This window comes from Montipora foliosa, chromosome 12 (genome assembly GCF_036669935.1).
Source record: "Montipora foliosa isolate CH-2021 chromosome 12, ASM3666993v2, whole genome shotgun sequence".
Lineage (NCBI taxonomy): Eukaryota > Metazoa > Cnidaria > Anthozoa > Scleractinia > Acroporidae > Montipora > Montipora foliosa.
In genome coordinates, this window is record NC_090880.1 from 3,415,801 (window position 1) to 3,432,007 (window position 16,207).

At 39.0% G+C, this 16,207-nt stretch overlaps 1 protein-coding gene across 3 annotated transcripts in view; it reads left to right on the forward strand.

The window, feature by feature from the left end:
* Positions 1-3,082: 3,082 nt before the first annotated feature.
* The window catches only part of LOC137978582 (tumor necrosis factor receptor superfamily member 16-like), a 34,105-nt gene continuing 20,980 nt past the window's right edge, over positions 3,083-16,207 (forward strand). The window contains exons 1-3 of one of the 3 annotated variants that reach the window (XM_068825572.1): positions 3,083-3,177; positions 9,812-10,009; positions 13,709-13,804. In XM_068825572.1, the coding sequence (XP_068681673.1) occupies positions 13,748-13,804 (57 nt within the window). In that variant the 5' untranslated portion in view covers positions 3,083-3,177; positions 9,812-10,009; positions 13,709-13,747. Of the gene's footprint in view, positions 3,178-7,551; positions 7,702-9,811; positions 10,010-13,708; positions 13,805-16,207 lie in introns of those variants that run through there. The other 2 variants (XM_068825571.1, XM_068825573.1) reach the window with 2 other exon arrangements.

Sequence of the window (16,207 nt, forward strand, 5' to 3'; positions counted from 1 at the left end):
GTACGTGAGAAGTTACAAATATTTTGCCTTTTATGCTCTTGTGCTACAAAAGTTTTCTTTCTTAGACTAATACGTATTGTTTTTGCAAGGTCTATTTCACCTCAGAAAAAGACATCAGCTGCAAAAGTTTATTTAGTTATATTAGTTATGTTGAATTGGGTACGTTTACCTGATCTAAATTTCACTAATGCGGCTTTTTTTATTGCTGACAGTTGTAGGCTAAGATCGTCTTAAAATAAAACGCAAGCTTCTAAAAATGCACCTTATCTCGAAAACGAGCACGGTGGCCCTCCATTTTTTTGCCTTTTTGACAAAAGTAGATCATAGCCTTTCTGCCTGGCAAGTTTGAAAAAAATCTGTACGTGGGAACATTTTGGGCGCGAACGTCCTTAATAACATGTGTGACAAATTACTCCCTAATTTTGGAGCGAAATTTCAGCGTTTATTTATAATTCACATATTAAATTACAATATTGCCATGGCAACTTTTCCAGCAGTAATTTGAACGTAATTTGTCACCCATAAAAGGGGAGGGAAATTATTTGATTTTGAACAAAACGAAAGTGGACTTATTCCCTAATTTCAATGGACAATAATTGTTTACCCATATTAATTCATCGTGGTATTCGTTTTATAAAAGAAATTATGTACCAGTGATCATCATTTGTTATAATAATAATGATGGTTATAACAACAATAATAATAATAATAATAATAATAACATGTAACATATAAAAGTCGATATAAAGTATCGCTTAAGGGGAAGCACGACATTCACTTGAACTTCTCTGAGAGAGATATGTGTTCGCAAAATACGGTAGGATCATGAGCTCCCCGCCCGTGCTTGAAGAAGACGCAGTAAAGCTGTTGTGGGACTTTTAATATCCACATTGACCAACCAATTTTGCACAACAAAACAAATTGTTTTCCTGGATAAGCTTCATATAAAACGTAGCCTGTACATTGGGCCTCAAGAGCAAAGAAAAAGAAAAAGCGCAAAACTAATAAAATCTTCAGCGAGAAATCGGAGGTTTTTAGAAGTGTCGCAGGATGTGCAAAAAGGAAGTACCAAAAGTCTCGAGGCCTTGGAATGTCATCGCATTAGTTGGCAGGTTCCTCAGGTACTAAAGAAAGTATTTGAAACGTAATGGGACTGGATACTGACCATATGCCTACAGAAACTTCCATCTCATGGTGAAATTTTTTATGAATATTTTAGTATCATCATCATCATCATCATCATTAGCACAATAATTTATTACTACTATTATTATCATTATAAATGACTGCTAAAAACCACGTCGGGCAAAATATTTGCAGTCTCAAATAGAGTATTCAACTTCATTGCTTGTTGTTGACTTTTTAACGTGCACACACGTCAAACCAGCAATGATGAGAAATGGGCACATGGCCACAAAGTAGCAGAATCACCACAAATTTTACCAGATTGTAAACAGTCTGAGATCCTTGTCTGTATTCTTTGTTTTAAAACCTCCACACAATGCAGGTAAAATGACAGATGTTTTCAAGAAGAAGGGGCAAAGCGTTGAATATTGCATTAGCAGATGGATGGGATAAACAATCGCTGAACGGTAAGGCTTGTCATCTGGACCACATGTCTTGCAGGTGGTAAATGTTGACAGAGCTGTGGCTTCATAACTTCAGGGTTGATTAAAAACTTTACTAAGAAAAAAAGGTCCTCTCGATTCTTGACTGAAAGCCCCTTTGAACAACGTAAGCAAACATCCAATAGGCAAGAAACGACAAAACATTGATTTTTGCTAGTTGTGAGGAATCCGCTAGGGTGCGACGTTTGATTGGCACAGCCCTTGATATTACACTTATTATACGCAATACTTACGAGGGTAAATTTTATGTAAGGCAAATTTTCTTATTTTTTTCGAAAGGAGCGAAGGATACTAAGCGTGAGCGTGCATATATTGTGTGAAAGTCATCTGTTGTTCCATTGGATGCGCTACACCAAAAACCAATCATATTACACGAGAGGGAGGTGTTCAAAAAGTAAATGAAATCCTTGAATAAGAAAGGAGCACTACGTAAATGCTTCCTAAGGCCTTTGAAAACCGTTTAGAATCCTAAATCTAACAACTACCCTAATCATGTGCTACAAAAGTGATATAGCTCATTTTTTTATTTTTCTTTCAAGGTAAAAAAAAACGAACGTTTTCGACATCTGATTAAGTTTACGATATTAATTAAATCTATTAATTACGTTTTAAGTTTACGATATTAATGTTCGACTGTGTAAAACGAAGCTGTATGACATGGAGAAGTGTCATACTTGCTTATTCTGTCAAGGCTGTTTAATTAATTAAATCCGGTTAGGCTCCTAAAACCAACGACGGGCCCTAACCCTGTGCTACAAAACTGACTGAGCTTAAACGTTTGTGAACCTTTTAAGGTTCAACTACATGAAGTGAAGCTACGTGACTTGGAGTCACGCCGTGTTGCTTGTTATCATGATTGAGTAATATTCCAATGTTGTTTCATACCCTCTGTCTTTTTATCCCCCGCCTACAAATGCTCAAGTGTCCTTGACATATCTCACCATTTCAGTTATTTTCTTTTGGTTCTTATCATGTCTTGAAACAACTTAGGGGCTTTCCCTACGATTAAGTACTTGCGTCCCGTTCCGAACTCCTTTTTGTAGGAAATTTCACTGGTAAGCACTGAAACCCTTAATTGCCCGCTTAAAAGATCCATGTGGGAAGACTTCAACATTCAGAATTCAATTGTTTTGCACTGCGGAAAAAATCTCTTCAATGAGTGGAGCCAGTGCGTGATTTTTAATGAACGACGATGTATTGTCTGCCACGCCCAAATTAAATGCGATCTGAGATTTTCTTCATTAATCGCTATTGATCTATTAATGAATGAGCAGCTGTTCCGTTGCTTGTATTAAACTACCCTTGGTTAATTAACCTTGGCCCTATGCTTAACCTGTCCTTGCAAAACACTATATGTACGTGGCTTCGAGTCGGTCCAAAGTTTGCTTCCTTCAAATGAACCAATCAGAAGACCGCACTACACATGTATGGCGCAAATGATGGTTTGCCAAGCGATTTTTTACCACAACATAAAACGTCACAGCAAACCAAAAGCGACTCATATGATCCATCGAAGCATTCTACATGCCTACGCCAAACTTCTAGAGACGTAAGTGATATTACGATCAAGTATTGTAGAATTTTCTTTAATTGCCTTTTATTTAACCCTTTAAAAGTCTTACGTTTTAGTAACATATCTTATCACACCGGCTGTTTCCAACTTTTAGTGCTTCGTTTCCAAATGAAATAGCACTTAAGCCTATTTCAGGTAAAAGCGTGGTCTCCCTTGTTGTTCTGTTAAGTCACGGAAAGTAAATATGTCAGTGGAAGGTGGTATAAAAAAATCTGTGCCCGTAAACAGACAACGCAAAAAAAATCCACTCATTCCGGCAAAAAGCGTGTAGATTCCGTGATCCATCGGTTTTAACCAATCAGACCCAGAACAACCATTGGGTGTATATTTTCTCTGATGAAGGAACAGGTTGCATACACGAAACAACCATATAGTGCGGTATAGAAAAAAACAGATCTTTGGTTTAAGAAATCTTGTTCATAAAATCAGTGGAGTTGGCGCGGTTTTATTCTTCTGCTTCATTGTTCAAAACATTGATTTCTATGTACTTCGGTTTTGTATCATGCTGCAGTACAGAATGTGAGAAAGAGTTCGAGTTTTACAAATTGTTGCACATATTGATTATACTAGAGGAACCGATGAGCTGCCGCTCTTAGCTTAGCCCATATATGACTATGTGTTGTTCATTTTTGTCCAAAATATTATGTAATTTATACTGGGTTTACATTCCAGAAAATCATGCTCTTTGACTGTTCATAAATCTGTATATAAATAACTTTTAACCAAGGTTAGTGTTAAACCATTCAACGGAGGCCTGAAACAAATGGCTGTAAGAAGAAAACTGTGCACAACGGCCCAGAAAACGTCCTAGGCCCGAAGAGCCATATGTGAAAACTGCTATCTACTTGTTCTAAAAGACTGATCTTTTAACATGTTTGAAAGATTGAAAAAACCAAGAGAATAGCAACGTTTCAAGCTAAAAATTCATTTCATTTTCTTTCAAAAAATTGGATTGTCGCACATGAACAAGAGACGAAACGTTTCGAAGCCTTTTCCGGTTCTTCGAGAAACATACGCAAAAGCCATGCTGATGTTGTTCTTCAAGAGCAATATAGTGGTAGTTTGACTGAGATATGTAGAAAGCTTTTTGTTTGTTTGTTCCTATATATAAAGAAGTAGAACTTCTCTTTTCCAAATTAAATGCTTGGAATTTGTGAGGTCAAATCTTGACAGGCAACAGGAAAATCATGATTTACACACAATAAATTTAAACGTTTCATCAACTACAGAATCTCAAGCTTATTTCTCCTTTTCGTGAGCAGAATGAAGAGATCTCAATAACTACGTTGGTAAGGCCCTACGTTTTTTTTCGCCTTTATAGTGAAAGCCTTACTTTTCACCAGATACCCGGCTAGCTAACCAAGGTCCACACCTAAGTAATTCATAGCTGGACCGACTCAACTGATTAGAGGAGTGGATAGCTACCACAAGAACGCGTAATGCTCCGATTGAAGAGAGTTGCTATGAAGCGATTATACTGGTTAGGTGACGGCTCCCAAAGACTATTTAGATTCATTGAGGTCTAAAATGAGTTTTGAATCGAGAATCAAAGCTATACCACGGAAATTTCCTTCGCTGTACTTTGACACCCACACGTAGGACGCGAATGCCTTCATATAAGGCGAAGGAGTACAGAGATGACATGCACAAAAAATGCCGCGAATAAATTAATTTTTTTTTGTCTTTGTGAAAATTAGTCTGAATAGCCTCGTTTTACAGCCCAAATTCTTTCACTTTTACACGTGTTAACGAGCCTAGTCAGGCTAATTAACCCAAAGACAAAAGAAGAATTTGTTCGCGGCCATCTTCAAGTTTGCGTTCGGCAATACTCAAAGAGTCAAAGAGTTTTCTATCTTTCTTTATTTCTTTCTTTCTCTCTTTCTTTCTTCCGTTCTTCAGTCTTTCTTTCTTCTTCTTGTTCCTCTTCTGCTTATTTTATATGAAACTTCGGTAACTTGTAATATATATTACACAATGACTCTACGATAAGGTTTTGTAGACTATACCATCCGCTCTTTTAGAGGTCCACAACTTTCCCAAGGGTATCACAACTACATTAGTATTTACTCTCATGCATGGATCAGTTGTATGCGAATTTAATTGAAATTGGAATTTCGGAATTTCGAGATATTGTTACAAATATCTGAGATGTGTAAGAGAAATTTGACAACATCCGCATGTTCATATAACCATCTCAAAACTGAAATGCGATCAACTGCAAATTCTTCCTTTGAAATCAGCACATTTCGAACTTCATCGCTATTGAAAACAAACGGGAAAAAGTGAATCGAGCCTTAAAGACGTTTTAACGTCTCCGTTCTGGGATCAATCACGAAACTGTCTAAATAGTGTAAGACGGACAAAATTACGAGAGATAACTTCAGTCTCGGCCGGAAGATCCTACTCTATGGAGAGTGTCTTCCGTACTCCCGATGTCCGATATAAACTGAACACAAACAATCAGGATGCAGGAGACAGGTAGCATATTTAATTGCATTCACCTTCGGGATGATCCGAAAAAGGATCACTCATCCAAGATCACTTGGATCGCGGACTTACCTAGGAAGATCGAAAAAGACTCTGCTCGCAGGGTATAGTTCAAATGGAGGGAGAATAATTCCACATTCAAGTGAGCTTAACAGGTGTCAGGAAACCTTTAATTGTGCGGGTAAAATGTGACTATTTCGAAAGTGATAGATACTTCTAAGATAATTGGGAACGACGCATGGGTCACCTTGAAACATGCGTAATCGAAATCATAGCACATAGCCTTCAACTTTTTATGTTTCAGCACTTGAAAAAGAAGGGGTCCGTTTCCCGAGGGTGCCAAAATTCTTCGGGCCGGCGCCTGAAACTGCGATTCGCCTGTATTGAAAAACTGGTCTTTTAAATTTGGTTTTTAAGGTTGAAAAAAATGCAAAATCACTATTTTATGGCTTGAAAACTCGTCGTAGACTACTGAGATATAGGGAGAATAGGCCTTAACCCGTGTCCGAAATAACAGCGTTTCTATAGGAATCTGCGTTAAAATAACTTGAGAAAACTGTGAATGTAGAAAAACGTATTTGACAGTGTATAAATACACTTAAAATTCAAACGCACAATGATTTGATTTGGTTTTTGTCAAACGAGTCGATGAAGGAAATATCAACCACTGTAGAAATATTTGTGACCAGATGTTTCGAGCCTTATTAGCCCCTTCGTCAGAGCGAAGCCATTCGTTTAGCCATGCGCTCTGACGAAGGGCTAACGCTTGAACCGTCAGCTCGCAAACCTTTATCACTCTAAACCAAATTTTCGTGTGTCACTCCACACCGGTGCAGCACCGCAGTTTCTCAGTTTAGAATCGTTACCCCTTCATTCGTCACTCGCGGGCAGTGTGCGAAGCGTAGTGGATATCGCTCGAGGACTGCATCTAGGCGCTCCGGGTTCGAATCACAACTCGTGCGCTCCAAAGTTCACTCAGCTTTGCATCCATATGTGATAGGTAAAGTGAGTACCAGTATCACTGGGGACACGTTATGCACGAAACGGGATTGGAGTAGTAGTTGGAGTAATTTGCTGTAGAATCAGGAGCTCATTAGTAGGAGGAGCCTCCTTATGCACTGTATCCTTGAGTCAACCTTTGAGCGTTTCTCTCTATTTTTAGAAGTAACCCTTGAGCGGGAGACTCATATTGACATGAATTTACACCAATTTGGATACCTTTTTGCTATTTTTGTCTTCGTTTGACAATTACTTGATTCTAATTGGTAATTGGTCATTCGAACCACAGTTCGTGCAGAGCCGGAGAACCAAAAATAGAACAATACGCGCGAAGGTTGACTTATACGGCCTGTATAGGAGTGGAAAGCTCCTACTCATGCGGGCTCCCGGTAAAGGCTAATGAAAAAGGTCGCTAGAGCCATCGGGTTGCCTTCGACTTCGGGTATCGGGTCGGTATCTTATCTTGCCATTCATCTAAAACTGATTCAAACTTAGTTTCTTACTATCTCAGTCTCAGAAGTTTTTTTTTAAGCAGTTACTCAGTTAAGGACTGTTCAATCGATATTCAATGAATACTTCCTCACTATTTGGCCCAAGGACGGGAGTAAATACAGTATTAAAGAGCCGAAAGTACGAAGTTTCAATATACGTGATATCAAATTTCTGCTATACTAAAGTATCGACGCTTTGTGGCTTGTTAATAAGAGTTATGCAAGGCTAGACTGCAACGTGCGTCTAAAGTACGAAGTGCATGACTGGAATTTTGAGCAAAGACGAAATTTTATCAGTGCAGTTTGTAACTTCCTAATATGGTCGTGTTTAGACGTATCACAGTCAACTGCTATTTAAACGAAAATAGTGGTCAAACATTTTGAGTCGGCAAAAGAAGCCAAGAAACAAGTTGTGGTGATAACAAAGGCAAGATTGAGCAGAATACAAACTATACTAAACCTCGCGCTGAGAAGGGGACGGTTTCAGTACACAGCAGCTGAGACGTATACAAAGGCCCTCCAGGTAACTAAGTTAACGTCACGGAATGATAAAAGAAAGGACTTGTGTTTTATGTATATGGACCAAACGGCCCATTATTAACAGTTGCTATTACAATTTAACAACAGTTCGACAGCAATTTTATTAGTTTAACAGCTTAATTAATTGCAAAACAAGGTGACCAGAGAAAAATTTTACATTTCAATCTATTAATTAGTAAATTATTCGTATAACTAGGTAAGTTAGTAAGTCAGTCGTTTATTCAGTTTCCTTTTATAATGCTAGGGAGTTCTTGATATAATTTTTATTTCAAGTTCAAGTTGGTTGTACCAGTAACCCACCAACCGACAAAATATTTCATCCGCCCGCGGGTTTTCCATATTTACTGGCATAAAAGTCTGGCTTCAGTTTCGTTAAAATTTTTGTTCCAATGCATGCAAACTTCAAGTGGCTTGGTCCATGCAAGTTAATATTACCCACTTTGAAATCTATCACTTACCATCTTGAGCAGTAATGTGTGTGGATCAGAAGATATCATCAAGTTTCAAGTGCACTTCATCAGGTCACTGAGGAACTCGTTTCTCGAAAGTCCGGAAAACTTTCGGGCCGAATTCAAAAATACCATATAGGAACCTTTCATACGCTTGTTTTGATAAGATGGTCTTTTAACATGTTTTCAAGATAACAAAATCAAAATGACATAGAAGTTTCATGGCTTAAAATCTCACCGTTCTTAATTAAGATACAGAGTGAATTATAACAACCGAAACGTTTCGAGACGTTCGAGAAACGGGCATCCGGTAAAAAGTTAAGCACGATCCACCGGCTATTTCAGAAAGCTGACCTTTCAACAGATTTTAAAAGACCAGAAAGAAAATCTTAACTGCAAAGTTTCACGCTTTGAAAGCGACCAGTGTTTGAAGATACAAAGTGGTTTATCGTTCCCAAAATACGCCCGAAAAGTTTCGGAACTTTCGAAAAACGGGCGAAAACGACAGCCCCATGCCAAAAGGGGTGGTCAGGAAGATAGTAGAGCACAAATGCAATACAAATCAACTGACAAATGAACATTGCTAGAGTGCTTAATCCAGGGAAGAAATCAAAAGTTCTAACCTTTCATCTTCTACTGCAATTAAAGGAGAACATAGGACAAGATTGAGACAACTTTTTCGGGTCCGAATTTGTACTAAATGTTAGGTTTAAATTTGCTAAAAATGTGCTGGATGACAAAGAATTTCGAACCTGGGGTTAACTTGATTAATAAGGGTATTTTACTTGTCATTTTCAGACTGCGATGTCTGTCATCGACAATGAAGATGTATTGATATCTTTGAAATTAATACTACCTAAAAAAATTCGATTTAAGGGTGTTCTGATAAGCCATATTCCGGAAAAAAACTCTCCAAGATTTCTTGCTCAGGAAAAACCATTGTATATAAGAGGTATTTTGTACTCACAAGCACGCGTGGTGAGACATTTCGGCGTGCGACCAAGTAGGACAACTTCAAAAATTTGCAAATTAACAAATGATAAGAAATCCGAGGGTTGTTTCCGAACTCACTTGCCTCCGGAAATAATAAACAAATTTGCATGCTGCTTTACCGTATCACGTACGTATCACGTACGTATCGGGCAGTTGTGATAGTTAAGGCCCCCGTCTTTTTCAGCTGTGTTAGTTTACTTTGTGATATGTCATTCTCTGCAAAATAATAATAGTTCCTGACCGCCTTGTTTTCTTGCCCTGGTATTTAAAAGTGCCTGATGAGTATTCAATTGTTTTCCTTGCGAACACGACCTATTTGTAGCCAAAAAAATGTCACGGACGGTCAGGCTCGATTGCTGGCTGTTTGCTCATTGCAATAATTCTCTCTCTGTCATGAATTTTCTTTACGTGGTCATAACACAGTGAGGCCCAACAATGAACGTCTTCAGAATCTCTGGTTATGGGGTGTGTCTCGTGATGTAGCGGGTAACTATCGTGACCTGCTTGTCGCATCGAGCAAATTTCACGATATCTTATGACACCCTTCTTGTGACATCGTCGTGATACAGACAATGTCTTGTGCTTTCTGTACCTTATAAATACAACCGAATTCTTCCAGTGTCAAAGGTTTGCTTCGCTTTCATTTCGAAGGGAATACACATAGAAACAACAGAATTTCAATCGTGGAGAGAAGGAAGAGAGTGCGAGGAGATTCTCCAAAGAACGTTACGCTGGTCACGTCTTCGTTCAAAATATCGGCCGTTGGTCTCCATGAGAAAGCTTCGAAAAACCACAAAGGAACGCAAATAGCAAAAGGCTCGCAAGCTCCAGATGAAGCTTTGTATCAAGGTTAGTTTTCTAAATTTTTCTTCTTTTATTAAACGATAACTAAAGCTATCGTCATGGTGACAAGGGTATAAGTTTACGGTAAAGCACACACACACCCACACACAAAAAATCGATTCAGATTTTCTGTGCGAACTGGATTTTGCTTCAAATGGGTTTGGCCTTTGCTTAATTTTTTTAATTTTTTAAGTTTAGAAGAATCTAAAGAGTGGGGTCATATACCTGATTGGGTACCTCAAGAATGGGACAAAAGGCATAATTTTAAGTGCTTTAATGCTTTAACTCCTAAGGTTACCGACAAAGTTCACAGCCTTGGACGACCGAAGATTGTTGCATTTGCAGACAACAGTTGATTGAAATTATTGTAGCAAAGTAGAGCATAGTACTGAACTACAGTAGTGAAGTTTATATCACGCATTCCTTTACTATATTAGCCTATAAAGGGTTACAACCTGTAATCACGCGCTACGCTTTGGTGGATCAACCACAGGTTCCCCATGCTTGAGTTGAGAGTGGAAATAAAAAAAAACAGGGCTACAAATTTTAGCATTTGTATGGGAATCCTGTAGAGGGTGGAGGCCCCTTGAATGGAGGTTATGTCAACTTAGAACTCGAAGCAAAATTCGTTGCCTTGAGTGACTTGTAGTTTCCTTCTATCATGATACTCTGACCAATGGCGAGGGAGAGAGAGAAGGTGAACAAACCTAGCAGATGTTTCCCTAATACCAGTTCAAATGATATGGCCACCATAATCCTTTAGGGTGAGGGACATAAATCATTAGGACTAAAAGAAAAGAGCTTCAAGTGTACGGAACGCCTAATCCATGTTAAACGACACCAATAGTGACATGAAAAAAAGAGGCGCTGTGTTCAGCTGACTTCCTGTGCAATTAATCATCCAGCAGCTGTTTAATCTTTTAGGCTTCAGTCAAGAAAATCCACACTCTCGCGGCTTGATCGAGCACGCGACACAAGCAATGACGCAAAATCCCACGCTGATTTATTATGCAAACGACTAGAGAAGGCTTTGCAGTAGACGGCTGTGTTTGTTAAGTAGGTGGGAAAGTGCATCATCTTTCAAAAACAATGTGGTTAGGTTGTGGCCGAAAACAGTTTCTTTCCTTGCCAGTTCGCTGTTCAGGACAACGCCGCAGTGAGTGAAAGCGAACATGAATTCTAGCCTTGAGGCTCCAGCTCCCAGGGAACAAGGGAACATGGCTAATTTGAATTGGAGAACAGGGGAAAAGAGACAAAATATCCTAGGGAACAAAGGAACATAACTCATTTCAGGAATAAAAAAGCTGAGAACGAGTTTGCAACTAATTTTGGGAACAAGGGAACACAAGCAAACTTTTAAAGGGAATAAGGGAACAAGGACCCCCCCCCCCCCCTTCGCCCTGGGGGGCCTTCAGTCTTCCTCTAGAACAGTAAACGCCTCGCATATTCTAAGCACCTTTCAGCGCTTGCTCGAGAAATATTCGCCGTGAATACTGCCCTCACAAAAGTGTATGGCACTAGTAGTGAACCCACCGCGAAATCCGAATTTTCGTTCAAGCCATTCACTTATTTACCAAATTAGACAGTGAACATCTAGAGGTGAAATATTAGTTTCATCAGTTGAAAGAAAGCGCAGCCAGCAATGGTACAACTTATTTTACTGCACTTGACGAAGATCCGTATATAAAGTGATGAGAACTAGTCGGCAACCATTACATTTCAACTACACGCCAAGGAGACTTCAATTTGAAACTAGTTCATTAAGGGTGTGTCAGTCAGTCTGCTGTTCAACGAAACTATAGTCTATTCATCCATCCCATAATGCAATACGTTTTGGGGTTCTTTAATTAGAACAATAGAGTGTTTTCACTCACATGATCAGTAACCTTGTTTTTGCATCAAAACAAAAGAAAACGTTTGCATGATAATAGAGGTCAATTCCCGGAGGGTTAGTTGGGTACACCAACATGGCCGCCCTTCTATTGTTTAGGAACAATATGGCCGCCGTGATGTCACCTGAAAACACTCTGTACAAGTTATTTACTCTTTGGACTGTATTATGCTTCAGAGAACTGGATATCCAATGTTTTAATCCAAATAACCCCCTCCCCTCCCCTCCCCTCCCCTCCCGCCCCCAAAAAACTGCATTTTGGGATTGGTGACGATGGGGAATAAATTTTAACTCTTAGTAAGAGTGATGGACTCTCGCTCTTGGACAAAACCAGTTGGGCGATGTGACACACCACTATAAAAAATGCTCATTCCCTAAAACGTCTTAGTGACAAAAGATTAAATTCTCCCTACTTTTCACCAACCCCTAATCCACTGGGCACAGTATTTTGCACCAAATTATCAACATTGGCATGGGAGACAGGGGAAGGGGTAGGGGACCAATAGACTTTTTTTGTAAGTTCATGTCAAATGTTGTTTAAGCAGGAATTTTTCCCAAGAGTTTTGTCCAAGATTGTAGATACATGATACATTTTAAAACCATTCAGGATTGTCTTTAGCAGTTAATCTAAACGAACTACGCCGCGCAAATTACACAAAATCGCAAAAAAAATTAAAAACACCCTTTAGTGAGGCCCAAAAATTGTGTGGAAACTTCTTCCGTATCCAATGCAGCGGCATCATCGGAAAGAGCACTGATGCTTAATAAACAGGAAAATATGCTTATGACACAGATTCGAACTTTATGTAAATGAAAGTAAAGGAAATAGGAAATAAGCGGCTGACAAAAATCCTTCCGCCAAAATAAGAGCCCTGAGCCTATGGCCCTTTCTAAGCTGCCGTTTATGAATAATCACTTTACCGTCTGAAATTCTATTTTTGAACAGTGAACGTTGCTGATCATACGACCGTCAAGTTAAGTGAACTACTGTGTTCTACTTTGTTTAAGGCCGCTGTTTGCGCTTCATTTTTAATAAACTACGATGGCTAAAGGCAGTAAGAATTGTTACAGGGTAAATGAGCGCGGCGGCGATATTGATCGAGTTCAATACGGGTATACGACACATGATATGCGGGGAAACTATTGGGAAAACTTGTCGACGGGGAAAATCTTTTACCGCTAGGATTGGAATTTAAATGTAAAGTAAATTAAGAGCGAGTGAACTGATCTAACCTCAGGTCCCAGTAGTTCAAAAGGTGGATAATGATATCCACCGGATAAATCACTATCCAGCGGATAAACACTAGTGGATAGCGCTATCCACCCTTCGAAAAACTGGGGCCAGGTGATTAACCCGCTCAAGACAACCACATTTTTGTCTCCTGCTCTTGTTTACATTGTGCGACACTTTGAATAGATAAAATCACAACCTATTTGTCTCACCTATCAACAGCCATAAAGTGTATGACTACATCCCCTTTCACAGATCAGTACTTGTAGCCTCGACTTGTATCAAATGAACTTTTGTCAAGAATCATCGTCCTTGTGGGTCCCATCCTGCAGAGTAAATCCTGTAATCCCGTAATAATAAATCCCGCAATCCCGTTCTCTTTGAAATTTCAACCTCTCAAGGAACATTTTTAGATTTATAACTTCATTAAAGTCAACAAAAGAATAGTAATGTTAGGATTAGGTCTGCGTCGTCCCTACGGGGACATGACCCGCGAAAAGGGATGAGTAGCCAAAAAAACAATGACATCATACACACGAGGGAAAATTCCCGTATTCACGTGGGGTCAAAATTTCATTTCCAGCTCTGAAGAGATTTCATTACAAGTGGCGCTGGAGCGAGCATGCCACGAGCTTTTGTTGCTCACTTCGTTGTTGTGGGATGTTTCTTCCTGATAACGGTACGTACAATAATAATTTTACTGTTGAGTTTTTAGTTGAAACCCACGGCGATTTGTTTGTGATGTATTCGGTATGTTTTGTGCTGTTATTTCAAAGCTTCAATAACTTGATCGATCGACCTAGCTGGCGACCGTGGGAGTATGTTAAGTATTATCTCGTTCCTTTCGATTTTGCGCATTTCTAGGTAAACCTTGGCGCTAAATTTCGCTCAGGAAACTACTTGCAATAACGGATGAAAGTTTTAAAGCACAGAAACTTCACAACGGAAGTTTATTCGTTGTTTATTTCGTCGCACCTACTGCTCGCTTCCACATCGGACTCGCGAAATGAGCACGACGTTGTCAATATCGGAATACCTTGTAATGTGTTCTCATCTATACCAACATTTTCCTTCTCTTTGGTTTTCTTGATCGCTCCATTTCTGTTCGGATGTTACATGGTTCCAAATAAACTATATGCTCAGCGCATAGCGATCCGTAATTTAATAGCACCGAGTCTAATATATCGGCCACCGTGCTGGGCTGCAAATGGACGACAAACGAAATTGCGCTTTCCAGAGAATAAGCAGAAGAGAATTGCATTTTCACGGGCACCTAGGTATATGAATGCATTCTTCATTGTATAGAACATAATCGTTATTTGTAAAGAGGAGGGCTTGTTTTGATTTCTCGATTTGCATTGATTAACCATCATCACTTCTCAGTCACAGAATAAGTGATAATTTACACATTCGAGAACTCAGCTGGGTTTAATATCAGACATGTTTGCAAATACAAACTATGAAACGATCGACCTTTTCCGCAAAGCTTCGGCAAATCTGTTACTCGAAGCAGACATTGGACAGTCATTGAATTGCCCGGAGGACAAATCTATTTGACAAATCCTTTCGATAAACTTTGGTTTCGATTTGTGGGGCGATAACGGCACGATGAGGGTAATTTAGTTGAAGAACGCAAAGTCGAGACGTAGAGCGTTAGAATTAGTTTCCTCATCTCACTCATCCTCTGTCATTTTGCATGAGAGTAAATATATATTATGCTGAACAAAGTGGCGTGTAAACAGATGCATATTCAAGATCGCTACACAGCAGCAACGTATCCTAGGATGAGTTTAAACTTGCTTTTGAACAACAATAAGTTAATAATAGCAATCAACAATTAATGTTTAAATTCTTTTCATTGCTTCTGTTTTAATGTCGCAGTTGAGTGGGAATTTTACAAAGCAGCGCGCAAAGCGTAAATTGTTTACTTGTTTCAAGAGCTCGGAAATCGGCTCCAAGCTGTGCAGCTCGTGTGATAGCGTGCCGGCCGTAAGACAAAAGATTACGTTAACGCTGCAGTACAAAACAATACGGAGGCGTACAGTCTGTGGCAGAAAAAATGAGATCTAGAAGGTCGAATGTTTATTGTGAACGCAGAAAGGGATAATGCATAGCTGAGATATCACTCCTACCCGAACGCAAGTGCAAAGTGCTGCGTTAAAGAATATATTTGTTTACATCGCTTCGTTGCTTAACATCGAATTTTCAGTGGATCGCAAGTTGTTTTAGTAAGTAAAACTCTAAAGGGAATCCAAGTTCCAGATGAAATGAGCACTTTTCGGTTAATTAAGATAGCGTTTTGTTCTGATAACCAATCGATTCTTTATTATTGTTTTGACCTATCAACAAATAATCCCTTTGTAATTTATTTTCTTCACTTAAAAGCGAGATTCAACGACCATATCTTTTTTAATCATTCGTTCAACTTTAAGTTCATTCTAACTGAAGTGGTGGCAAAGAAATACACATTTCAAGCTCGATTTTGTTTGCGACGTTTTATAACAATTTTGTTGTCCTTTTGCGGCTCTCTTGTAGGTTCTAGCTGTGGCAAATTTAAAGAGCCATAGGATTCCCTGGTCTTCTTTTGAATATTCTGAGCAGTTATAACCTTTTTTTTTTTAAGCAAAAGTGGTGAAATATTTAATTGCGTGTTTGCAGTGTCGAATTTCATAACCGGAAATGCTCGGTTCTTTGTATGAAGCGCAGCTGGACCCTTTTTCACAGAAAAATGAATCGCGTAAAGCACGTAAAACCAAGTGTTCTGTCGTTTTGTATCGGTGACATCGATCAAACTTCGGACACCATTTTTTTTGGGAAGAAGTGAAGAATGCTCGAATATTTGTCTGGCGGGAAAACAATTATAACGTACGAGTAAACACGGGAAAGGACGGATTACATATTTGTGTAAAAGCTCAGCTGAAGATACGTGCTTATAATTTGACATCTGTCGTATGATTGGCGGATTAAAATCTGACTTAGGTTCTGGTTTCAAGTGGTCGGTATATATAGAAACAATTTTTTTTTCTTAGAGGTGAATTCAATTTGATCTTTTCCTGAATGGTCAGAAATAGTCAAAGATAAC